Source organism: Myxine glutinosa, chromosome 5 (assembly GCF_964187855.1).
Source record: "Myxine glutinosa chromosome 5, kmMyxGlut1.1, whole genome shotgun sequence".
In the NCBI taxonomy this organism is placed as follows: Eukaryota; Metazoa; Chordata; class Myxini; order Myxiniformes; family Myxinidae; genus Myxine; species Myxine glutinosa.
The window spans coordinates 40,812,424-40,837,860 of record NC_136265.1 but is presented as its reverse complement, the minus strand read 5'-3'; the positions used below and the strand labels follow the sequence as shown (position 1 = coordinate 40,837,860).

The window sequence follows — 25,437 nt, the reverse complement described above, 5'->3', positions numbered from 1 at the left end:
AAGCGAACGGCTTCCGGAGTTTGGTAAAGAAATCGCCATCGCGTGCACAAACGCGCAGGAAAGCGAATGAATCGCAAATTCGGTTTTATTAGTTTTAAAACATAGTTTAACGCCAACATAGTTTGCAAACGTGAAATAAATGAATACGCTCTCAAATGTGCCATCCGAGGCAGAGTGTGTCCTCCACGTTCGGCACACGCGATCGTTCGCTGCTCTCTGATTGGTTGAATCGTTTTTTGGACATAGCTCGGTAAGTAATTGTCCGATTAATATGAAACCTTGAAAAGGCACATCCTCGGGTCCCCAGCAATATACCTGGCAAGTTAAAAGTATATCGGACCCGTGGTTGTCGAGAAACAGCGGTCACAGACAAACAGACGTACAAACGTACAAACGTACAGAGATTACTGGAATTATAGATAGATAAAACTCAGCTGGCCAGGCTATGGACTAATTCGCTCACAACGCTGCCAGGGCCGACAGAAACAGCATTTGCCAATTGGCAAGGGAACGCCGTCATCCGAACATTCCCGAACAGAGATTAGACTCCATCACCACCACCACCACAATAATTTACTTGTACTGTATATTTATTATGTACGTTAAAATTACACGTATAATCAGGTGAATCAGGAAGGGGGCGAGGCACTCGGAAATTAGGAAGGGGGCGGAACACTGGGATGAAATGTATAACTTATCAACTTAAATTGTTGCAATATAATTTACAATTATTGACAAACTTTAAATAATTCAAGTCAAGTGGCATTTAAATAATCAAAAAATCATTTTATTGGGTGGGGACGTGCACAGGGCCACGTTTCCCCGATTCGACATGAATATCATTGACATGTGTTGAATAAAGTTGTGTTTCCTACGTTGGTAAGACTGCTGCTTGCCACTTGGACATGATGTGCTATGTGCTGTCTGGTGAGTGGACATTTCCCTTAACCTTAGTGGAGAATGGTATGTAATCCAGTGGCTGAGAGCTCTGGTGTACCGCACAGAGTCAGGATCTACGAGTCCGCTCAACCACAACCCCACACCGGAGAGATGGTTCAGAGTGGGGGAAATTAGAGAAAGAGCACATGTAATAGTGAAACAACAGAGAACTAAATATCTGCGATCAAAAAGATAGATCACTGGCTGGTCGATCGCTGAAGACAACCTTGACCCGAAATCCAATTATATTTTATTCGGACCACCATACGACCATGACCTTCAACATTTAGGGATATAGTGCAGATTAAGAAAAAGTGTCCTTATCTACAGTCTACAGTCACTCATCATGAAAATTATTCAAGTTATGATTAAAAATGTATTTTTTGGTATGTAGGTCAAAATCTGAAAAAGGTAGGCCAAGGACACAAAACAAATATCAGATGTACAATTTCAGTGCAGATACACTATTATGATGCAAGAATGTCTTGGATGGCCAAGCGGTTTTTAAAATTCCGCATCGGCAAAAATTGAGCGATGGCAACTACAAAAAAATAAAAACGTGTTTGACCTCCAAAAAAACGTCAGACCGCCCGCCATTTGATCTCCTTGACCTTTCACCTGGAAGGGTATGATGTAAATTAAGCATAAATGCAATTTGCTCTGGGCTATCTAGTGAGGGCAATCGAGTTCCGATCGGGCAAGCATTAATCGAGTTATTGATAAATGTTAAAATGTCTATAATTGGGTCATGACCCTAAAAATTAGGTCAAGGTAAAAATGGTTACATCAACCCCACGTACTTTTTATTCCCATGATTGATGGAAAATTTAATTCCAAATTTAAATGTTAGTTGAGTTATGGTGAAAAATGTTAAAATTGCTATAATTAGGTCATGACCTAAAAATTAGGTGAACACCAACGTACTTTCTATTCACATTTGTGAAAACTTTAATTCTGAAAGTCCCAGCCCGGCTCCAAGATCGAGTTCGGAAATTGATACAGTTTGGAAATTTGGAGTTTTGAGAGTGCAGGAATAAAATATATAAATATATATGTATATTTCCTAAATGGTGGTTTAGTACTGGAAGTCGAAGAAACTCTGGTGGAGCCCACAAAATTGGGAGCGCCAAGTGTAGAAACAAAGTGATGAAAGCACACGCATATGGTCTCTGGTGATGCTAATTGCAATAATTTACGGGACACCTCGGAAATAGTTGACCAACAACAATTAACCGATCTAATTAAATTATCAATTATATCTCATGTCATTACATCACAATTATAGCAATGTCATGTCGTAGAAAGATGACCTTAGGCAAGCTCCTTCTCCATAAAACCCCAAGCAAGGTATTGTTCATAATGTTATCAGGATAGAGTTTAGCATCAGGATTGTATTGCATTGGACGGTACTTCCTGGGGCATTTTATAACCGTCATGGAAGCACTCGCAAGTTGATCCAGGTAGTGCACAGCATGAGGGGATCAACACAGGTAGTGCACCTCCTCCAGACGATGGCCTGCTGCAACGGAATCGTCCACCCAAGCTCTACGAAGGAGGTAAAATTTGCGTTCTGTGTGGCAGCGCTCAGTCCTGAGACAGGACAGAGATTGCTCGATCAGCTTTTCATCCGCCTGCGAGCAGGCAGGCGGCACCAGAACGTGAGTGACGGTGCCATCTAACCGAGGCGCCAGCTTGCCTCCGTGGAAGCGAAGGGCTAGGCCAGAGAGATCTAACGGCGAGGATCCAGAACGAGAATAAATGCCACAGCTTTCTAGGAGTGCTGTGCAACCACGGAACAACATGCTGAGTGGAGACTCATCCCAGCCATAGCTACATCGGGATGGATGGAAAGAAAAACAAATAATTATATATATTTTAAATGGACAGTAAATAGTGCAACACCTGAAAACATAACGACGCAAAAATCCTTGTGTTTCAATGAATGCCAGGACAAGAGGAGTTCCAGCTTAATTCAATTACCGCGCCGTCAATATTTGCACTTTGTCCACCAAAGCACCGATGCAAACTATTAATGTTTAATTAAAGCAAATTCAACATAAAAAAATTATCCTTATTATTTACATCAAACATCTATTCAATGTTTCAGCTTACATCGTCAACTAAAACTTGAACAGCAATATGCAACGTCGCACCGTCGACAGGTATGCCTCCCCGCCCACTTTATTACATCGTCATACATGCTTGTACCAAGTTTAACGTGCATCGCTTCGGCGTTTGTAAGTTACCAAGGTAACGAAAACCTATCACAGATGGCCGGACAACCCAAAAACACAATACCTCCGGCGACTCCATCGGTGGAGGCATAAAAATGCATCCATTGGTCAACAGATGCAATGCTGGCGAATTTCGGTCCGATATTATCCAGCATTTGCTGAGAAACACACGTATGACATCTTCTCGTTTGTAGTTCCACGATTGGATACGAAATATGTAACATCAAAAAAAAAAAAAATCACGTCAGACAATCGTGAGACGAGGTGCAGCTGCCTCCACAACAATTAATGGGAGATTAACTGAGCTGCATTTCATTTTTTTCTCCTTTTTTTATGGCTCACTAGCAGAAGTACCGGCATTGCCGGTGGGGGAGGGGAGGGGAGGGGAACGGTGGGGGGGGGGGGAGGGGAGGAGAAGGGGGGAGGGGAGGAGAGGGGGGGAGGGGAGGAGAGGGGGGGAGGGGAGAAGAGGGGGGGGGGGAGGATGAGGGGAGGGGGGGGGAGGAGGGGGGAGGGGAGGAGAGGGAGGAGGAGAGGGGGGGAGCGGGAGGGGGGGAGGGGAGGGGAGGGGAACGGGGGGGGGGGGAGGGGAGGAGAGGGGGGAGGGGAGGAGAGGGGGAGGGGAGGAGAGGGGAGGAGGAGAGGGGGGGAGGGGGAGGGGAGGTAACGGGGGGGGGGGGGAGGGGAGGAGAAGGGGGGAGGGGAGAAGAGGGGGGGGGAGTACCCGGCATTCCGTGTATAAACGTGAGGGAGAAGAGGGGGGGGAGGGGGAGGGGGAGGGGGAGGGGGGAGGGGGAGGGGAGGAGAGGGGGGGAGGGGGAGGGGGGGAGGGGAGAAGAGGGGGGGAGGGGGAGGGGGGGAGGGGAGAAGAGGGGGGGGGAGGATGAGGGGAGGGGGGAGGAGGAGGGGGGAGGGGAGGGGGGGAGGAGGAGGGGGGAGGGGAGGAGAGGGGGGAGGGGAGGAGAGGGGAGGAGGAGAGGGGGGAGGGGGAGGGGGAGAGGGAGGGGGAGAGGGTTGGGAGAGGGGTGGGAGGGGGGAGGGGAAGGGGCAGGGGGGAGGGGGAGGGGGAGGGGGAGGGGAGGGGGAGGGGGAGGGGGAGGGGAAGAGGGAGGGGGAGGGGGGAGGCTCAACTACCCAAGAGCTGTCACATGCAAAATGCACAGAGGCAGACAATCAGACATCAGACAAACACAGCCATTCACCTCGACGGAAGTTATTTCCTGGTACACATTGGATGCAGGCGAGCAGTGCCGTATACAAAGAGAGTCCGGCCATATTTTGACCTCGCCTCTTCGCGACGTCATTGGCAGAGCCGTGTCACGTGCTTCTTCAGGCGGCATTTTGTTACCCATTCAATTACCGTGGCGTATTCAATACTGCTTATTACCATCGGATTATCACGCTTTGTGATCGAAATTGTTTGTTGTTTAACAGTGGGGTGTCATACATGAGATGGACAGGGTTGAAGGGATTTTCAGAATGATCCGGAGGAATTTTCGGTTTTGTCATTCTAGACCAGGCAAAAGGCTGCTTAACTCGGCTAAGTGCCAAGTAAATTCCAAGATGCGTATGAGCCAATAATGTGAATTTTGCTTCAAAACACCAAGGATGATATTTTAGCAGAAAGCAAAGTGTAACACTCGCTAGTAAATGTCACGTTGAAATCTGGTATCGCAATCAATTGCGAGCTTTGACCATCACGCTCTTCAATGCCAAGATGGAGGTCGCGTTTGATCACTGAACGAGGGAACTTTGATCTCTGTAAATCCCAAAATTTATTTTGTGCCTTGCTCAGTACTCCATGTTTGATTCAGGACCCTTAATAACTCAGGATCGATTTTCAGAGTTAAAAAATAATTCAGTTATTATTATTATTATTATTATACATATATATAATATAAAAGGAGCTTATTCTCAGCGTACCAGCGTGCGTACGTCCAACTGTCCGTCAAAAATTGTCCTGTAGGGGATATATATATGCCGTACGTATGATCGCCATCTTTTTATCAATCGGATGCTCGGCAATCTGAAAACAGCATGACATAGTTGAGTAAGGTGAGGATAGATGGGCCGGTTTCAATTTACATTGAAAACTAGAGCAATGCGACCGAGTCGCCAATATGCCTCCGTGTAATCTCTGCCCATGACAACTGGTAGATGCCCTCGTTCACTGTCCTAAAAATAAACAAGTTTGGTTTAAATCCCTTCAGCTGTTTTGAAGTATCACATTTTTAGCACAGGACAGGTTTTACATCGATCGGAGAAGGATTTTTTTTTTTTTTCAATATCGGCTTTCTATCCAAGATGCAAAACTGCCAAACCATGTGACCTACGACATCGTTTTCAAACTATATGCAATAATGGTGTTGGATGACATTTGTAAAATTTCGCATCGATAGGGAAAGCGGTTTCAGAGATAATTATTTAATATTTTCCTTCAATCTAATATGGCTGCCAAACCATGTGACCAATGATGTCATAAATTTAATATTTGAATACAAATGGGTCAGAGATCATGTGCATGCAATTTCAAATTTTTAGGATAAGTCATTCGAATAAAACATTGTTGGCTGGTATGCCCCACTTCACTGTTGTCATCATTTTCAGGCTTTTGTTCCCCATTGGGAGTCCTTGACAATGCGCCAAGTTTCAAATTTTTCCATTCAGCGGTTTCTGAGAAATATTTTAATTATTTAATCCAAGATGGCTGCCAATGATTGCGCATGCGCAAGATTGGAGGTCTCGTCTCTTCAAAGCTGTCCATGCGCGCTCGCTTTCGAAGTTAAGTAACTTTTCACAATTGTGTTTTTGTCGAAACTGGTCTTGTATGTACCTATTGGGGTGTCTTTAATAGTATTCTTGGCGTTGTGTTTTTCATACCTGTGTACAGAATCGTCGGTCTTTCTTATCGCGTATTCTGAGGCCTAAGTGTATTACTAGGCTACCATGTCCGACCTTGGCTTGAGGCCTTGTTTTTGTCTCAGCGGTTCTCCGATCGCGCTGCAATTATTTTCCGGTCTCTGTTTTTCACGGCCTTTTCATCCCATACTTCCTTGTTTTAAAATCTCAAAAAAAAACAAACAAACAAAAAAACATTTCCTTCTGTTCTTATTCGTTTATTCGTTCTTATTTGTTCGTTCGTTCTTCGACCACGTTGTTTGTGATCACGTGGTTAAAAAATGTCTCATCTGAACCCTGAAGACCTGTATTCTGTCATATTATATAACACCTTTTTCTTCTTCTTCTATAAAAAGATGCTTTCGACTTGCTCACCAAATCCATTCATTCCAAAAAAAAATTCCATCTCTTATAGTGCATCTTTCATTCATTCCCTAAACTCTCCAGCACTCCATCCTCCCTCCAGCATCCTCAAAAGTATTTTTGACTCGAATGTCTCAAGAAACTCATTTTGCAATAAATGTTCGTTTCCCATAAATCGTACATTTTTCAAAATCCCATCACCCCAAAATCCCATTTCCCATCACCCCATCCCTCTAAATCTACCCCCTTGCCCCTCCCCTCCAAATCATCCCCATCACCCATCTCTTTCAAATCTTCCCCCTTGCCCCTCCCCTCCAAATCTTCCCAATCACCCATTCCTTTCAAATCTCCCCCCACACCCCTCCCCTCCGAGACTCTCCCTCACTCCTCCCCTCCTAGACTCCCCTCTCACCCCTCCCCCTCAAAGCGTCCTCCCCGCTTCTTCCCCCTTCCAACTTTCACCTTCATCTCCCTCAACCTTCTGCCTCGCTCTTCCCCCTCGTCAAATAACACCTCACTGCACCTCTCCCAATCACCATCAAACCTTTTGTCTGCCCCATTCTTCCCTTTCTCCAAGCTATTCTGTAATCTCCGACACACCTTCAACAGCTCTCCCTACCTCTTCCTCCTCTTCCACATCTTACCCTACCGCTCCCCCCCCTGTTCTGTATCCGATGCTCCCCCTTCCTCTTCCTTAACAGTATGGACCTCAAACATCCGGGGCCTTCGCTCAAACTTGTCTGATCTCTCCATACAGGTTGCTTCTGACAAACCAGACGTGATCTGCTTAACAGAAACTTTCCTCCTTCATGAGGTCTCTGATTCCTTGGTATCTCTCCCAGGTTACTCCCTCCTCCGGTATGATAGACCTGAGCCTCGTCCTGGAGGTGGGGTTGCTATCTTTATAAAAAAACTCTCTTCCTCACTCGCCCTGCCCTGCCCTCTCTCCACCTCACCCCCAGGAATACCTTTGGCTACGGCTTCCCCTTCGCTCCCACCTTTTGTTCATATGTGTGTTGTACCGTCCACCAAACAGTGATGACTCCATCTACATCTCGCCGTCTGAGAATATGGACCAACTTCTATCTACCCATCCCAACTCTCTCTTCCTCATATGTGGTGATTTCAACTATCACCATGCCAGTTGGCTGGGTGTGGGTACCTCTCTCACCAGCCATGGCTCTTCAGCAAAGGACTTCTGTGACTCACTGGGACTGACACAATCTGTCAATTTCCCGACGCGGATTTCAGTCAACGGAGCATCTTCTCTGCTGGACTTGGTTATGACTAACTTCCCTGAAAATGTCTGCTGCTCTTCTTCTGCTCCAATCGGCTCTTTTGATCATGTGCTTGTTAAAGTGGACATCTCTCTGACCATTCTCAGAGAGCCTCCTCAGCGTCGACGAGTCTGGCATTTCACTCAGGCCAACTGGCACGGTCTTCAAGCAGCCATCAATCATCTGGACTGGTCTCCCATCTCTACTGCCTCTGACATAAATTCTTCCTGGGAATTCTTCCAAAGCAAACTGCTCTCTCTCATGCACAGATTTATCCCATCTCGTCTTCTGTTGTCATACCCTTCCTCCCGTCCATGGTACACGGAATCTTGTGGTGAGGCTATTGCCCAGAAACAACTTGATTTCGTCTCCTGGAAAGCAAATCCAACGGAAGGAAATCTCATTTCCTTTCACAAAGCCCGAAACAAGTGTGTGTCCACCCTCAGGAGAGCCAGGAAGCAATATCTCTCCATTCTCAGGACCGAACTCTCTTATCTGTCTCCCTCTTCCAAATCCTGGTGGCGTCTGGTCAAATCTGTTTCTGGTGTTTGTTCCCCCTCCATCCCCTCCCTCCCCTCAAATAGCCACACGGCTGACTCGCACGTGAAAAAGCTGAATGCCTCAACTCTATGTTTGCCTCTAAATCTTGTGTCCCAAACCCATCCCTCTCTGTACCCACCGTACCCAGTCGTACCCAGCTGCTCCTGGACTCCGTGTCCTTTCCTCCTGACAAGGTGGAAAAGTTTGTCAACCCTCGACTCGGATTCTGCAACTGGACCTGACGGCATCAGCCCACGGGTCCTAAAATCCTGTTCTTCCGCTCTTTCACTCCCTCTCTCTGTTCTCTTCACCCTCTCTTTTGCTCAAGGTCATCTTCCATCTGCTTGGAAATCTGCCAACATCACCGCTTTGCACAAAAAAGGTGCAAAAACAGATCCCAGCAACTACAGACCAATCAGCCTTCTCCCAATTATCAGCAAAGTCATGGAATCCATCATTGCTTCAGATATGAAATCTTTCCTCTTCTCCAATGGCTTCATCTCTGATCATCAATTTGGTTTCAGACCTGGACACTCTACTCTGAACATGCTGCTTGTGCTTTCTCAACAATGGATGGAGGTCCTCAATGCCAAACAGGAAATTAGAGCAGTCTCCCTTGAAATATCACGTGCCTTCGATACGGTCTGGCACCCCGCTCTTCTCACCAAACTCTCCTCTTTTGGTATCCATGGAAATCTCCACGCATGGCTGGCGGACTTCCTCTCTAGTCGTAGTCAACGTGTGGCCCTGAATGGGTTTCTCTCATCTCCTCTTCCTGTTCAGGCTGGAGTTCCACAAGGCAGTGTTCTGGGCCCTGTGCTTTTTCTGGTCTTCATCAATGATCTCTCTGACTCTTGAAAATCCTCTATCTCTTTGCTGATGACTCTACTCTGTCGCTCCATTCTTCATCCCTCAGATCGGCAGTCTGCTGCCTCCTCACTCTCTGCAGACCTGGACAAAATCACAGACTGGGCAAACAAGTGGAACATGTCTTTCAATCCTGACAAATCTCACACTCTTACGATGTCTCTCCGAAAAGACCGACTGGACAACCCTCCCATCCACTTTCTGAATAATCCTCTCCAAGAAGTTCTGTCACTCAAGCTTTTGGGTCTCACTATCTGCCATGATCTTTGCTGGGAAAACCACATTTCAAATCTGGCCTCCAAAGCCAGTCGCCGACTGGGCATCCTCCGTCGTGCGAAGTCCTTCCTTGGCACACCTGAGCTCCTCACCACATACAAGGCTTTCATCCGCAGCTCAATGGAATACTGCTCTCCCCTCTGGGCTGGTGCTCCTGCCTCACACCTAGCTCGTCTTCACGCTGTTGAAACCAAAGCATTCAGAATCATTGGAATCTCCTGTGATGAAGCTAACTCCAAGGGCCTCTCACTCACTCACCGCAGGCAAGTTGGTGGTCTTTCCATCTTCTACCGACTCCTCTCTGGCCTTGCCCCCCCAGCTCTCTCTGGGCTCTGTCCCGCAAATATTCCTACAGGTCGCACAAGATCTGCCTGCAACCCTCTTATGGTCAAACTGCCAAAATCAAGACTCTCAGCTCACCTCCACTCCTTCATTCCTCCTTTCTCCCGCCTCTGGAACAAACTCCCTCACTCTCTTCAATCCCACTCCACCCTCCAGGTCTTTAAAACAGCTGTTCACCACCATCTCTTATCTTCCCCCATCCAAAACCTTGATCTTTTTCTACCCCCGCTAATTTCACCTCAATTCCACTTTTTTGAAATACCAACTTCTGTCCTGGAAGTCCTTGGTGTCCTTGTGTTTTATACTTCTCCCTCCACCCCCCCCCCTTCCCACGCCTCCTCCCCCCAAGCCCTCTCCCTTCCACACATCTCCCTGCTCTCAAATGTTGTGTTTGTGTGCTTCCCCTTCTCTCCCCAGCTTGTTTTCCGCTCCCTCTTTTTATATATTTTGTTTGGTTGATTTGTTTGTGAAGTAAATGTTAGCTCTTTGACGAGCCTCGATTCAGTATACAAAAAAACAAAAAAAATGAACATATGTCACCCACAGGGTGAACCGTATCTTGCCATTTGACCTTGACCTTAATAATTTCGTATGGTGAATAGTATGTCTTCATGACCAACGCACATGAAATATTGAAAGATTTTGATGAGAACTGAGGAAATAATTTTTTCATGAAAATTCCGTTTTTTCGTCATGACGTCATCAAATGACGTCATAGCGTCAAACTGTTTACAGATCTGGGAAGCACTCATCAAGGGCATTCATATGAGGTATTACTCGATATGGTACCTACGATTTCAAAATTTGACCTTGGGGTCAATAATTTTCGACCTCCAGCGCTAACCATGAAGGTCAAGGCCGATCGCCACCAAAAACTAATCAGCTCAGCGCCGGACCATATACTAGATTCCCATGAAGTTTGGAGACGATCCGATCAAAGTTACTCAAAAAACTACGATTTCAAAATTTGACCTTGGGGTCAATAATTTTCGACCTCCAGCGCTAACCATGAAGGTCAAGGCCGATCGCCACCAAAAACTAATCAGCTGAGCGCCGGACCATATACTAGATTCCCATGAAGTTTGGAGACGATCCGATCAAAGTTACTCAAAAAATAAGGGTTTCAACATTTGACCTTGGGGTCAATAATTTTCGACCTCCAGCGCTAACCATGAAGGTCAAGGCCGATCGCCACCAAAAACTAATCAGCTGAGCGCCGGACCATATACTAGATTCCCATGAAGATTGGAGACGATCCGATCAAAGTTACTCAAAAAATAAGGGTTTCGTCGACCTCCATGATTGACCACAAAGTGACCTTGACCTTTGACCTTGACCTTCAAAATTTTGTGTGCTGAAGGGTATCTCTATAGGACTCTGATATGCGAAGTTACATGCGAAGATATGCGAAGATATGGTACCTACGATTTCAACATTTGACCTTGGGGTCAATAATTTTCGACCTCCAGCGCTAACCATGAAGGTCAAGGCCGATCGCCACCAAAAACTAATCAGCTGAGCGCCGGACCATATACTAGATTCCCATGAAGTTTGGAGACGATCCGATCAAAGTTACTCAAAAAATAAGGGTTTCGTTGACCTCCATGATTGACCGCAAAGTGACCTTGACCTTTGACCTTGACCTTCAAAATTTTGTGTGCTGAAGGGTATCTCTATAGGACTCTGATCTGCGAAGTTACAGGAGTTTCCAATAATAACTGTGGTAAATATGGTAACTGAAACTTGAAAATTTTACCTTTTGGTCAAAATTGAATGACCTTCAAAATGACCTTGAAGGTCAAGGCCGATCGACACCAAAAACTAATCAGCTGAGCGCCATACCACACCCTATATACCCACCAAGTTTGGAGATCATAAGATCAAAGTTACTCAAAAAATAAGGGTTTCGTTGACCTCCATGATTGACCCAATTGAATGACCTTCAAAATGACCTTGAAGGTCAAGGCCGATCGACACCAAAAACTAATCAGCTGAGCGCCATACCACACCCTATATACCCACCAAGTTTGGAGATCATAAGATCAAAGTTACTCAAAAAATAAGGGTTTCGTTGACCTCCATGATTGACCGCAAAGTGACCTTGACCTTTGACCTTGACCTTCAAAATTTTGTGTGCTGAAGGGTATCTCTATAGGACTCTGATATGCGAAGTTACAGGAGTTTCCAATAATAACTGTGGTCTACAGAGTGATCTAAACGTGAAAAAAAAATGATTAACCACAAACAAAAAAACAAAAAAACAAAAAAACAAACAAAAAAACAAACATACAAGCTGACTAATACATCTTGCAAAAACTTCGTTTTGGCAAGATAAAAACACGTGACCTATGACATCACAATGATCACAAACACATTCTGCATGTGTGTCACTCCTACCCTGAAAGTTTCGTCTCAATCGGACATATAGTTGCTGAGAAAGATGGGGTTTAACCCGGAAGGACGGACAACCCGAAAACAGAATGCCTCTGGCCACCTTCGGGGGTGGAGGCATTAAAAAAAGGTTTTCCTCCAACAATTATAATAATGGTGACTCTCATCCAATCCCATTTGTCATATCACTTCGATTCAGAAAACATTTGCTATAATCAATACTTTAGTTTCAATACTATGGTTTAGTTTCCCAAAAAAATGTGCACACTTTCTGAAACTGTCCAACTCATGACTATCGTGTAAAATTAAATAAAATCATAAAAATAAAAAAAAACATATATATATACATCTATTTATATAAAGCAGTAAAGTATGTTTGTTTGTTTGTCCTCTTATAACTCGAGAACTACTCATCGCAGAGCAAAACCAAAGGCATATTCGGAATCAGTACGTCTCAGAGCAACTACAGCACACCTTAAAATTAAAAAAACTTCGTGTTTTAAAATTATGACGTCATCAGCGTATTTCGGAACGTTAATTTTTCAACTTCATATTCGGAATCAGTACGTCCCAGAGAAACTTCGTAACGTTAATTTTTCAACTTCATCCGATTGACATGGGACCAACGGCATGTGACAGAGAGTGAAACATTGACGACAATGACTTCCGACTTCCGGGTTCGGAATGCGGGACCAATGCCATTTGACAGGGAATAAAAAATAAATGCGACATTCAATTGACGACAATGACTTCCGACTTGACCCCCCCCCTCCCCTTACCCCTACCCCCTCCCAACCCTCCCCCTCCCCCCCTTTTCTCCCCTCTCCCCCTCCCCCTCTTCTCCCCTCCCCCCCCCTCTTCTCCCCTCCCCCGCCCGGCAATGCCGGGTACTTCTGCTCGTATATATATATTTGTAATAAATAAATATAAAACAAATAAATAAAATCCCTATTGTGCAAAACTCACTGCTGCTCCATAGTAGCAAGTTGCTTGAAAGAAGCAGGCCGTAGGTCTGGGCAGTTAACCATTCGTCTAAATGTTGCCTGCAACTCCTCCTCATCTGTCAGGAATTGAAAGCTGTCACCATAGACATCGTACTGCTCTGAAAATGCAGTCATCGAGGCCGGAGTCAGGTGCACGACATGTTTTGGTTCCCACGGTACAAGTCGCCCTTCATCCAGGCACTGTACCAACCAAGAAGCTGCAAGACAGAAAGGTCACCATGTGTGAGGTACCTATACATCTTGGTGGAGGCCACAACCATGCCATGAGCCATGAGCAGAATAAGCAGTGCGAACAATGGATGAAAAGGATGCAAGTTTTAAAACTACAAGTCCTTCCCAAGTGAAATCCCACTGGACTTCAAAAGGCCTTGTAGTGTGTAAAAGGCCTCATCCAATCTACAGTTAAAGTTTTACCATTTTTACTTTTATACACCTGTCAGGATCAGCCATTCTTCAATTTGTTCAATCTGGATTGTACAAAGTTACGTTTCGTTTCTTATTACCTCCACCACTGAAGGTGGATGGAGGTTATCCTTTCACCCATGTCTTTGTGAACAGGATATCTCAAAGTTGTGGACGGATTCAGACAAAATTTGTTGGACAGTTTGCGTGTGTGACAACGAAGAATAATTGATTCAATTTTGGTGAAGATCCAGATCCGAGAATTTTTTTTTTTTAAGCGCTTCTTCACCGTTGAGAGAAAGTGCCAAAAACAATACATAGCAAGGTATTTCAAAAGGTTATGGACAGATTCGGATAAAAATTGGTGGACAGAATTGATTAGATGTTGGTGAAGATCCGAATCCGGATACAAGGATTGAATTTTTTTTTTCTTAAGTATTTCTTCACCATTGAGAGATGGGGCAAAACCAATATATAAGCACACAATATCTCAAATAGTTGTGGACAAGTTATGACGAAACTTGGTGGATGAGTTGGGTAGGTGATAAGAACAAGCCGATTCGATTTTGAAGGTCCAGATCCAGATCCAGCCCATCAGTGGGATACAAAAATGTAAATTGTTCAGCCTGGTGAAGTTATGCGCTCAACTGAGTGCCGTTTTGCTTTTAATAGCATTTACATCTCAACACATCGAGCGACACCACTCCAAACGAACTCCAAAACAAACGTGAATTACAAAAACGTTCAGGATGCAAGGTCGTACAGAAAGGTCAATGACAAAGCTAAGGGGGAACATTGGCTAAGGAACGGATGGGTCGCCCCTGACACAGGATACTCAACTGCCTCATCTACTCCAGCTGGTACTCATTTGGCCGACCACGGAAGGATGACAGGCTGCGTCAACCCACCTGGTATTATTTTGGCATGGCTAGGGCTCAGGACCTTGATTCCCTTGGCCAACTGTCTTAGCCATTAAGCACCACCAAGACTGAGACAACGCACACAGGAAGACAATTCCAAAATCTGGAGAACGAGGGGACGAATTAATGCTATTTACCTGTTCTTACCCTTGTTTGTCACTCATCTGTCCTCGATGTTAACTTCTTGCTCCCATTTGTGAAAGTACTTTTTGCTTTCTCTATTCATCTTCTGATTTCTGTGCCATATGTCCCATTGTTAGTTATTATGTGGCAAATATATCCACACTTGGAATTTACCAGTATGTAGACATATGATTAGTAAGAAAAAGCATAAATCAATCTTTTTAAACATTCCTCATAATACGTACTTACTCCTTTGGCCAGCCTCTGACGATTGAATCTCATTTGTAGAACATTTTGAACGTCCCACGTATAAAAAAAACAAAACAATCGTCGACGATCTTATTTCATGTTTACGGTGACTCCGCAAACCTCCTGATCACTCTTAGTCACAGCCCAAGGGATAGTATTTCCCTTCTCCCACATGCAAATAAGTGCTCATAAGATAAACCTCGATATGCTTTACAACAAAGTGGATCCAACCTACGTCGTAGTGTCCACGTTGGAGGTTGTGCTCCATGTCATAAGTTTTAACGCTCTTGGTGCATGCCTCGCAACTTTGGAACTCTCTTATACTTTTAGTTATAATTAATACAGGACATTCGATATGACGTAATCTGCCTCAGAATGCTTGGCATGTATGTGCAGAAACCTTTAGCAATGGAGGTCTTCAGGGCAGCCAAATGTATATAGTGTGTGCGAGATAAGTATTGTTACCTAAAATGACAAAGCTTCTAAAATCTAAAACAAGCCAAAAATACTTGGAAACGTACCTGCGAGAAAAGGGTGTGCCTCTGCACAATTAAAGAGTTGGAGAACTTTCTTAACTCTCCGAAAAATCCTATAGCTTGCAGCTCCCCGTACTGCACATTCCCAAAGACATGGACCGGTGCAAAGCCCAAAGGTTCGAAGAGGGGCAAGTTCTACGCAAACCTCCGACCGAGCTGTCAGTGAGTTGACTTTGAATTTAACGAGATTACCTCGTGTGAACATGACTGGCTTGGCGATTTATTAAATTTGAGTTTACGTTTTTTTTACCAACGATGGGCATTCACATTCATTCATACCAACGATGGGCCGGATCTGCATCTGGACCTCAATTAAAATTGAATTGGCTTGTTCTAGTCACCTTCCCAACTCATCCACCAAGTTTCGTCTGAAGCCGTTAACTTTTTTTAGATATCTTGTTATACATATCATTTTGGGCCGATCTCTCAATGGTGAGGAATCACATAAAAATATAGTATCAAGATCCAGATACTCACCAAAATCTAATCAATTCGTTCTTGTCACACACTCAATCTATCCACCAAGTTTTGTCTGAATATGTCCATAAAGTTTTGAGATATCCTGCTGAGAGACAGACGAACAGGAGTGAATACATAACCTCCGTACACCTTCAGCGCAGAATTAATTATATCAGATTTTTGCATCTGATGGTAAAATGAGAAGCATACATGTGTTTGTGTGTACATGTGTTATATCCACTGCCACCGCTCACTTGTACTAACAGGAAATGATAGAAACTCAACACCTGTCGTCCACGAATATTGGACGAGAGGTGTTGAGTTTTGTCAGTATTTGCTGTATTTATGTAAACCCGATTTGCAGCCAGGACTACAACAATTATGGTTAACCGTTTTGGTATTGCCACTCTTTCGTCTAAATGCTGAAAATAATGTTTAAAAGACTATTTTAAATACACGTTTCACGCAAGCAACGGCAGATTAAAAGTGCTCGTCCAGAAGAACCGAGTCACTGAAGACGGACACATAGCGCATGCGCAAAAGGCCTGGTTTAGCATTCATACGTCATTTTGAAAATAGCATTGTTCACCGTGGTCTAGAGAGATGCCCAGTGCCATACCAGTGATGAGATCATGGCTGTTCTCAGACACCAAATTCCGACCGCGAAGGTTGACCCTCTCCATTACCACACAATACGTTTCGGGTCCAGGGTTTTGGACTATGGAGCCACCGGCGTTCATCACAGCATTCTCCAATGCAGCCTTAGGTTGGGCTGATGTTCCACTTAAGATGCAGAACTCCAGCCCTAAAAGTGGCCCCTTTTCTGCTCTCTCATTATCCATAGTGACTGGGCCTTTGAATCGAGAAGGAACAGACGGTGCTGGCCGTGGTGCAGAAACCTTGCGATGCTTAGGATCCAGCTTATTCCTGGGAAATATGTAAAATAAGTAAGAGTATGGCAAATGCATGGGAAAAAAAAAGAAAAAAAGAAGCAATTAAAAAAGGTAACCCAGTCATAATTACAGCTATTTCAATATTACAAACCAGGAAATGCAAATATCAAATACCCGACTTGGTTATGCGCTTGGCATTTTTATATACAGGTGCGTTTATATACACATATCGTCAAGATCAGACGCCATTACTGTAGTGGGTTATCAGGGAGCAAGTGCCACACCAGATATTGATGCATGCATCCTGACCAACAGGAAATGCCTGCCACACATTAACCTGCTAAGACCACACCCAATAGGTGGAGTCAAAACAACTGTTAAGCCAGAAGAGCCTTTCTAATATATATATATATATATACATACACTATTTAAGTTACATATTTGGGGAAACTTACATGCCCAGACCAGGAATCGAACCCAGGTCCTCTAGAAAACCGTACCAGTGCTCTGCCATCTGAGCTATCTGAGCGACCCTGAGTGAGCATGCAATTTTCCCACACATATGATTGCCACTCTTTTTCCATCAATGGTTCCGGGGCACTTGCTGCCAACCGTAGGACCACCAACGGCCTGAACAAGGGTCTTCCTCCAATGGGGGGGGGGGGGGGGGGGTACGGGGGACGACAAATCTATGTCCGCTATTATCAACAGCATTGGGGGTGTAAAAACACAATTACATAAATGAACAGGATTAGAGTTAATTGGCATATGTGGGAAAATTCCATGCCCAGACCAGGAATCGAACCCAGGTCTTCTGGTGAACCGTACCAACGCTCTGCAATCTGAGCTATCTGGGCGATCATTTATATATACTAGTACACCCCCTCTCTACGGGAGTTACGGAGGCTCATGGAAGAGTGAGGTGATATGATGTTAAGACAAAAATGACAGTGGGGCAAGTTGGACACAAGCAAGGGAATGAATGGACAGGAATATAGGAGCAGAGGAAACACAACAACCTGCAAGAGAATTAGGTATGGTTAATGGGGGTAGAAAAGATCATGGGTAGGAATGGGGGAAGACAAGTTTCAACTTTATCAAAAGGAAAGTTCACATATGCCGTTAATTGAAAGTTATATTCTAGACACCAGATAAGTCAATTTTCCTTGCATGATAAGCTTTGTTGAAACAGGCTCTTTGATGTTCAAGTTATGTTCAGTATGGATCACCGCCGTATATATATATATATATATATATATACACACAGTGCCTTCAGAAAGTATTCACCCCCCTTGAAGGTTTCACATTTTGTTGTGTTACAGCCTGAATTAAAAATAGATTAAATTGAGATTTTTTTGGTCACTGATCTACACATCCCCATAATATCAGTGGATTTTATTTATTTTTTTTAGAATTTTTCACAAAATAATTTAATATTAAATAATTTAAAAATAATTTAAACCATTTTGAATACAAAATAATTAAAATGAAAAGCTGAAATGTTTTGAATCAATAAGTATTCAACCCCTTTGCTATGACACACCAAATTGAGCTCAGGTGCATCCAATTTCCTTTGATCATCCTTGAGATGCCTCCACAACTTGATTGGAGTCTATCTGTGGCTAATTCGATTGATTGGACATGATTTAGAAAGAAACACACCTTTCTATATGAGGACCCATATTGACTGCATGTCAGAGCAGAAACTCTACCATGAAGTACAAGGACCTGTCCATAGAACTCCGAGATAGAATTGTGAGGAGGCATAGATCTGGGGAAGAGTATAAAACAATTTCTAGAGTGTTGAAAGTTCCCAAGAGCACAGTGAGCTCCATCATTAGGAAATGGAAAGAATATGGAACTACCCAGACTCTTCCGAGAGCTGGCTGTCCGACCAAACTGAGCAACCGGGCAAGAAGGACCTTGGTCAGGGAGGTGACCAATAACCCAATGACCACACTGACAGAACTACAGAGGTCCATGGCTGACATGGGAGAACATGCCGGAAGGTCAACATTTTCTGCAGCACTTCACAAATCAAGGCTTAATGGGAGAGTCGTCAGACGTAAGCCACTCCTGAGAAAAAGGCACATGACAGCAAACCTGGAGTTTCCAAAAAGGCATGTGAAAGACTCAGAGAGCATGAGGCAAAATATTCTGTTGTTTGACGAGACAAAAATTGAACTCTTTGGCACCATCTCTACCATGAAGCATGGTGGTGGCAGCATCATGCTACCGGTATTTGGCAAAGTTTTTCAGTGCCAGCCAGGGACTGGGAATCTTGTGAGGATAAAGGGAACAATGAATGCAGCCAAATACAGGCAAATCCTTGAGGAGAAACTGCTTTTGAGTGCAAAAGATCTTAGATTGCAGCAAAGATTTACGTTCCAGCAGGACAATGACCCCAAGCATACAGCCAAAGCAACACTGCAATGGCTTCCGAACAAGAACGTGAGATTGCTGTTCACCGACACTGCCCATCCAACTTGACAGAGCTTGAGGAAATCTGCAAGGAAGAATGACAGAAACTGCCCAAATCCAGATGTGCAAAGCTGATACAGACATTCCCAAGAAGATTCAAAGCTGCAACCGCTACCAAAGGTGCTTCAACAAAGTATTGACTCAGGGGGTTGAATACTTGTGCAAATTAGATATTTCTGCAGATGATTTTAAATTATTTTGTAAAAATTTAGTTTTTTTAAAATCCACTTTGCTATTATGGGGTATGATGGGAAGATCAGTAACAAAAATTATCAATTTAATCTATTTAAAATTTCGGCTGTAACACAACAGAATGTGAAAAAAGTCAAGGAGTGTTAATACTTTCTGAAGACACTGTATACAGTGCATTCAGAAAGTATTCAGACCCCTTTACTTTTTTCACATTTTGTTATGTTGCAACCTGATGCTGAAATCGTTTAAATTCATTTTTTCCCTCATCAATCTACACTCAATACCCCATAATGACAAAGAGAAAACAGGATTTTAGAAAGTTTTGCAATATTTATTAAAAAGAACAAACTGAAATATCACATTGACAAAAGTATTCATACCCTTTGCTCTGCCATAAAGCCCAGATCGGTGGAGTGTTGCAGTGATGGTTGTCCTTCTGGAAGTTTCCCCCATCTCCACACAGGATCTCTGGAGCTCAGTCAGAGCGACCATCGGGTTCTTGGTCACCTCTTACCAAGGCCCTTCTCCCCCCAATTGCTTAGTTTGGCCGGGCGGCCAGCTCTAGGAAGAGTCACCACATACAAGGCTTTCATCCGCAGCTCAATGGAATACTGTTCTCCCCTATGGGCTGGTGCTCCTGCCTCACACCTGGCTCGGCTTCACGCTGTTGAATCCAAAGCTTTCAGAATCATTGGAATCTCCCGCGATGAAGCTATCTCTGAGGGCCTTTCACTCACTCACCGCAGGCAGGTAGGTGGTCTTTCTGTCTTCTACCGACTCCTCTCCGGCCTTGCTCCCCCAGCTCTCTCTGTGCTCTGTCCCCCAAATATTCCTACAGGTCGCACAAGATCTGCCAGCCACCCTCTGATGGTTAAACTGCCGAAATCTCGGCTCTCTGCTCACCTTCACTCTTTCATTCCTCTTTTCTCCCGCCTCTGGAACAAACTCCCACACTCACTTCAATCACACTCCTCCCTCCAGGTCTTCAAAACAGCTGTTAACCACCATCTCTTATCTTCCCCCATCCAAAACCTTGATCTTTTCTACCCCCACTAATTCACCCCAGATCCACCTTGTTTGAAATTCCAACTTCTTTCCTGGAAGTCTTGGCAGTGTCCATATGTTTTATACCTCTCCCACCCCCCCCCCCTTCCCATGCCTCCCCCCCAAAGCCCTCTCCCTCCCACAGTTCTCTCGATGTCTCCATGCCTCTCGGTCCCTGCTCTCAAATGTTGTGTTTGTGTCATTCCCCCTCTCTCCCCATCTTGTCTACCGCTCCCGATGTTATTTGTTTTGTGTGTCTGTTTGTCTTTCTGTGTGATTAATGTTCGCTCTTTCACGAGCCTCGATCTTGTATGCAAAAAAAAAAAAAAAAAAAAAAAATAAAGTCCTGGTTGTTCCAAACTTCTTCCATTTAAGAATTATGGAGGCCACTGTGCTCTTGGGAACCTTCAATGCAGCAGAAAATTTTTGGTAGGCTTCCCCAGATCTTTGCCTCGACACAATCCTGTCTCTGAGCTCTGCAGGCAGTTCCTTCGACCTCATGGCTTGGTTTTTGCTCTGATATGCATTGTCAGCTGTGCGACCTTATATAGACAGGTGTGTGCCTTTCCAAATCATGTCCAATCAATTGAATTTACCACAGGTGGACTCCAATCAAGGTGTAGAAACATCTCAAAGATAATCAAGAGAAATGGGAGGCACCTGAGCTAAATTTCAAGTGTCATAGCAAAGGGTCTGAATACTTATGTAAATGTGATATTTCAGTTTTTTCTTTTTAATAAATTTGGAATACTTTCTAAAATCCCTGTTTTCTCTTTGTCATTATGGGGTATTGAGTGTAGATTGATGAGAGAAAAAATGAATTTAAACGATTTCAGCATAAGGCTGCAACATAACAAAATGTGAAAAAGGTGAAGGGGTCTGAATACTTTCTGAATGCACTGTATGCAGTACAGTACAGAAGGAACATATGATTCAGATATGTGCAGAGGCAAGCACATGCACATTAGCATGCTGCAAACGAGTTCTGACCTTGTACTGCCATCAGCGTGCACATGTCGAGTGGCCAGTTTGCCGCTAGCATCGTGCTGCAGACGACGGAGTTCTGCCAACGATGTGCATTCATTCCAGGCACGATCATCACGAACTCTCACAATGCGAGGGAACCGCAGAGTCATGCCAGCACCGTACTGCTTACTTGAGGTAATCTCAGTAGCTCGGACTTGCACGACCACAGACACTTCTGGGTCTATTAAAACTTCGGGCCTCTCTGCACCGATGATCATATTGCTGGGCAGAAAGTCTTGTCGCCGTAGAGGTTTCCAATGGGGTGCAAGCTTCAATCCCATATCAGCTAGTTCCCGCATTGTCCAGCCTGAGCCAACACGACACAGGGACACAAAACGTTGCGGGAGGCCTCTTTCTGCATGTTCATCTGGGTTGTTCACCATTTCTTCACTCGCTTCCATCGATGACACAATTTTGGTCTGACCCTCGGCAACAGCGCACAGGAAGTGTGAAACCATGCCTCTGCGCTGACCTTTACCCCAGTAGCCCCCGACGATGAGCAAATCTAGATCATCACATAATCCATCGACATACTCCGGTTTGATCTTCAGCCAGCCGTGGCCTCGCTTGCCAGGCTTGTACACTGAACTCGGCTGCTTCAAGATGATGCCCTCTTCACGTGCGTCGATTGCATCGTTCAGGGCAGCCGTAACTTCTTCAACGGCGCTAGCCTCACAGCGGTCTATAATCACCATTCGACTGAAAACGGAATGTGCGATTGTGGAGTGGAGTTTCTGCAGACGGAGATGTAATGGTACAGAAGACAGTGGTTTCCCATTCAAATAGAGCAAATCAAAGGCACAAAAACAAGGGTGGAGCATTCCATTGTTTGCTAGGAGCAAGGATTAGGAAGGCAAAAAGAAAAAAAATTAAACATAGCAAGAATACTTTTTTTTTTTTCGTTCAAGACCTTGTTTTTGACAAATTTACCGAAAGTTCAGGAGGTTCCTGATCTCTGCCCGAAACGATTGTTGTGTGCTTTAAGGCTGGGTAATTAAGTCCAAACCAGCTTAACATACAGACTCTGTTTCGTGTACGAGGTCACGTTACACAAAGAGTACTTCAAAAAGCAAATACCCAAATAGAGAAAGCAACCAATTTTTACCAGCGAGCTTCTTCACATCGTGTCCACCACCTTTGGTAATGAAACCATTCATGCGCGAGTCGAACACCATCATCTCTCCGTCTAGGATGCAGTCGTGAATGTCGGCAGCAAATGCACATTGGATAAAGGGTGTGAGGGTGCCAGCTCTTGGGCACGTGCCAAACTCGTTACTGAATTCGAAGGAATTTCGTGAAAAATACCTGCAACAACCACACGGTCTTCATGTGAAGTGTATGCTTGTTATTTATGTGTATCGAAGGGAGAAGAAGGGTGGGTGAGCGAGTGGTGGTAAATGAAGACAAGAAAGATTAAAAAATAAAAACTAGAACACTTCGACATCACGACGTCGACGGATATGCCTCCGTCCACATTACATCATTATAATACTTGTACCAAGTTTGATTTAAATCCATTCAGCTGTTCTCAAGTTATCACATTTTTACCTGACATGACCTTTGACCTCTTGATCCCAAAATGTAATCAATTAATGTTTACACCATTATACATACCTGTACTAAGTTTTAATTTAAATCAGTTCAGATGTTCATAAGTTATCACATTTTTACGTGACATGCCCTCTGACCTTTGACCTCAGGACCCCAAAATCTAATCAGCGAGCTTCAAAGTACTTCAAAGTATTTTAAAATTTCTAAAAAAAAATTTATAAAAAGATTTTCTAAAATCCTCAACCTGTGCCAAGTTTGAATTGGATCACTTCAGCCGTTCTCAAGTTATAGACATATTAAGGACTTTGACCTTTTACATTTGCCCCCAAAATCTAATCAGTTCATCTTTACATCATTCTACATAAGTGTACCAAATTTGGTCAGAATCCCATCATAGGTTCGCAAGTTATCGCGGTAACAGGAGTTTAACCTAACATGACCTCTGACCTCGTGACCCCAAAATCGAATCAGTTTATATTTACCGCATTATACATACCTGCACCAAGTTTGACTAAGATCCCTTCAGCCGTTCTCAAGTTATCGTGGTGACAAAAACCTATCACGGACGGACAACCTGAAAACATAATACCTTCGTCGGCGGAGGCATAAATATTGATAGCCTTGTAAACTTTAAGAACGACTTTTCAGATACTGTATGAAGAATGAAGCACTAGTCTTGTTAAAAAAAAAAAAAAAAAAAAAAAAAAAAAAAGCGAAAGGCGTTTTACATATAAATTGTAGTCACATGACAAATGTGGTATGCAAGGTGGCTGTGTGAGCTTGTGGCCCTGGTGGTTACATACCGGTATGAGTTTCCGTCCTTGTGCAGTTGTACACGTTCGCCATCCAGCTTTGTCTCGATGTAGAAGGGCACATTTCCCATCAGTTGCTGAATCTCTCCCAGCTGGCCGAGGGATTCAAAAAAAAAGAAAAGCAAAGCTTTCTCCATGTTCTGACGAAACAAGCCTTGATATATATTATAGAGAATGAAGACTGCATCAGTGGAGAGGTAGAACAACAGATGAAATCACCAAAACACTGATGGATATATGCTAACTACCGTGGGAAGCACGAAGTTGAAGTTTCGGGCGTTAACCCTTTGTCGGAGCCAAATAAGTACATCACACACATGGCTCATATGCGGGCAACTCCAAAGCCGGGCAACCACAACTGCTGCAGCATTTTCAAAGCGACTTGGTGAACCTCTTTGGGCCCGATGAAGGGTTGATCCCCAAAACATCAGCTTGTACTTGCTTCCCAATGCCGTTAACATACATCGAGCAACATTTTGTTGATTCCATTTATTTATAAATTATGCCGCATTTCTTCCAGATGTGCAGTCGCATTTCTTCATTCAAACTATAAAGTACCACGTGGTGTTTTGCCGGCACGGTGTTCCTTGTAGTTAGTAGGACACCTTGCAAACATTCCTGTCCTGACCAATAACTACTTTGGCGGCATCCTGCGATGTATTTGTCCGAGGTAAGATTTCACCGAAGGAAATGTTCAGAGCCAAAGTTGTGTTCACACAGGTAATCTGCAGGAACTAACCTGTATCAATTCCCAGGATTTGGGTGCCAAGCAAACATAGTAGGTTATGACAAGTCGGCTACCACTGGAAGGTGTGGGTTAGGGTGGCACTAAAAACCGAATGTTTCATAATTTTGGGTCTTCGGGCCTGGTTTTGTTTTATCCCATGAGAAAACACTCTTGGTAAATTTTCAGAGTGATCAAATAATATTTAGAGGTTGCTCATGGCCTCTAAAGTTTCTCTACTGGCGTGGTCAACCCAACACATGTGGTCTAACTCACTCGGCCACCACGCTCCCTAATAATAATAATAATCTATCTATAATTCCAGTAATCTCTGTCTGTCTGTCTGTACGTTTGTCTGTGACCGCTGTTTCTCGACAACCACGGGTCCGATATACTTTTAACTTGCCAGGTATATTGCTGGGGACCCGAGGATGTGCCTTTTCAAGGTTTCATATTAATCGGACAATTACTTACCGAGCTATGTCCAAAAAACGATTCAACCAATCAGAGAGCAGCGAACGATCGCGTGTGCCGAACGTGGCGGGCACACTCTGCCTCGGATGGCACATTTGAGAGCGTATTCATTTATTTCACGTTTGCAAACTATGTTGGCGTTAAACTATGTTTTACAACTAATAAAAACGAATTTGCGATTCATTCGCTTTCCTGCGCGTTTGTGCACGCGATGGCGATTTCTTTACCAAACTCCGGAAGCCGTTCGCTTTGGACCAAACCATTGCATGTAAATAGAGGGGGGGGATTGTCACCACTCGCAAGCCGTTCGCTTTGGACCAAACCATTTCATGTAAATAGAGGGGGGGGATATAATTTTAGATATAGATATAGTACGGGCATGCCCTAGTAATAATAATAACAGTTATAATAACTCGGCGT

The 25,437-nt window shown here is 44.1% G+C and overlaps 1 protein-coding gene across 5 annotated transcripts in view; it reads right to left on the bottom strand.

The window, feature by feature from the left end:
* Window positions 1-771: 771 nt before the first annotated feature.
* The window catches only part of LIG4 (DNA ligase 4), a 97,327-nt gene continuing 72,661 nt past the window's right edge, over window positions 772-25,437 (bottom strand). For 3 of the 5 annotated variants that reach the window (XM_068117269.2, XM_068117275.2, XM_068117273.2), the window contains 6 exons: window positions 23,811-23,911; window positions 22,562-22,761; window positions 21,421-22,288; window positions 16,410-16,747; window positions 13,094-13,328; window positions 772-2,769 (listed from right to left, as the gene is read on the bottom strand). In XM_068117269.2, coding sequence (XP_067973370.2) covers window positions 2,421-2,769; window positions 13,094-13,328; window positions 16,410-16,747; window positions 21,421-22,288; window positions 22,562-22,761; window positions 23,811-23,911 — 2,091 coding nt within the window. In that variant the 3' untranslated portion in view covers window positions 772-2,420. The remainder of the gene's footprint in view (window positions 2,770-13,093; window positions 13,329-16,409; window positions 16,748-21,420; window positions 22,289-22,561; window positions 22,762-23,810; window positions 23,912-25,437) is intronic. The other 2 variants (XM_078777937.1, XM_068117274.2) reach the window with 1 other exon arrangement.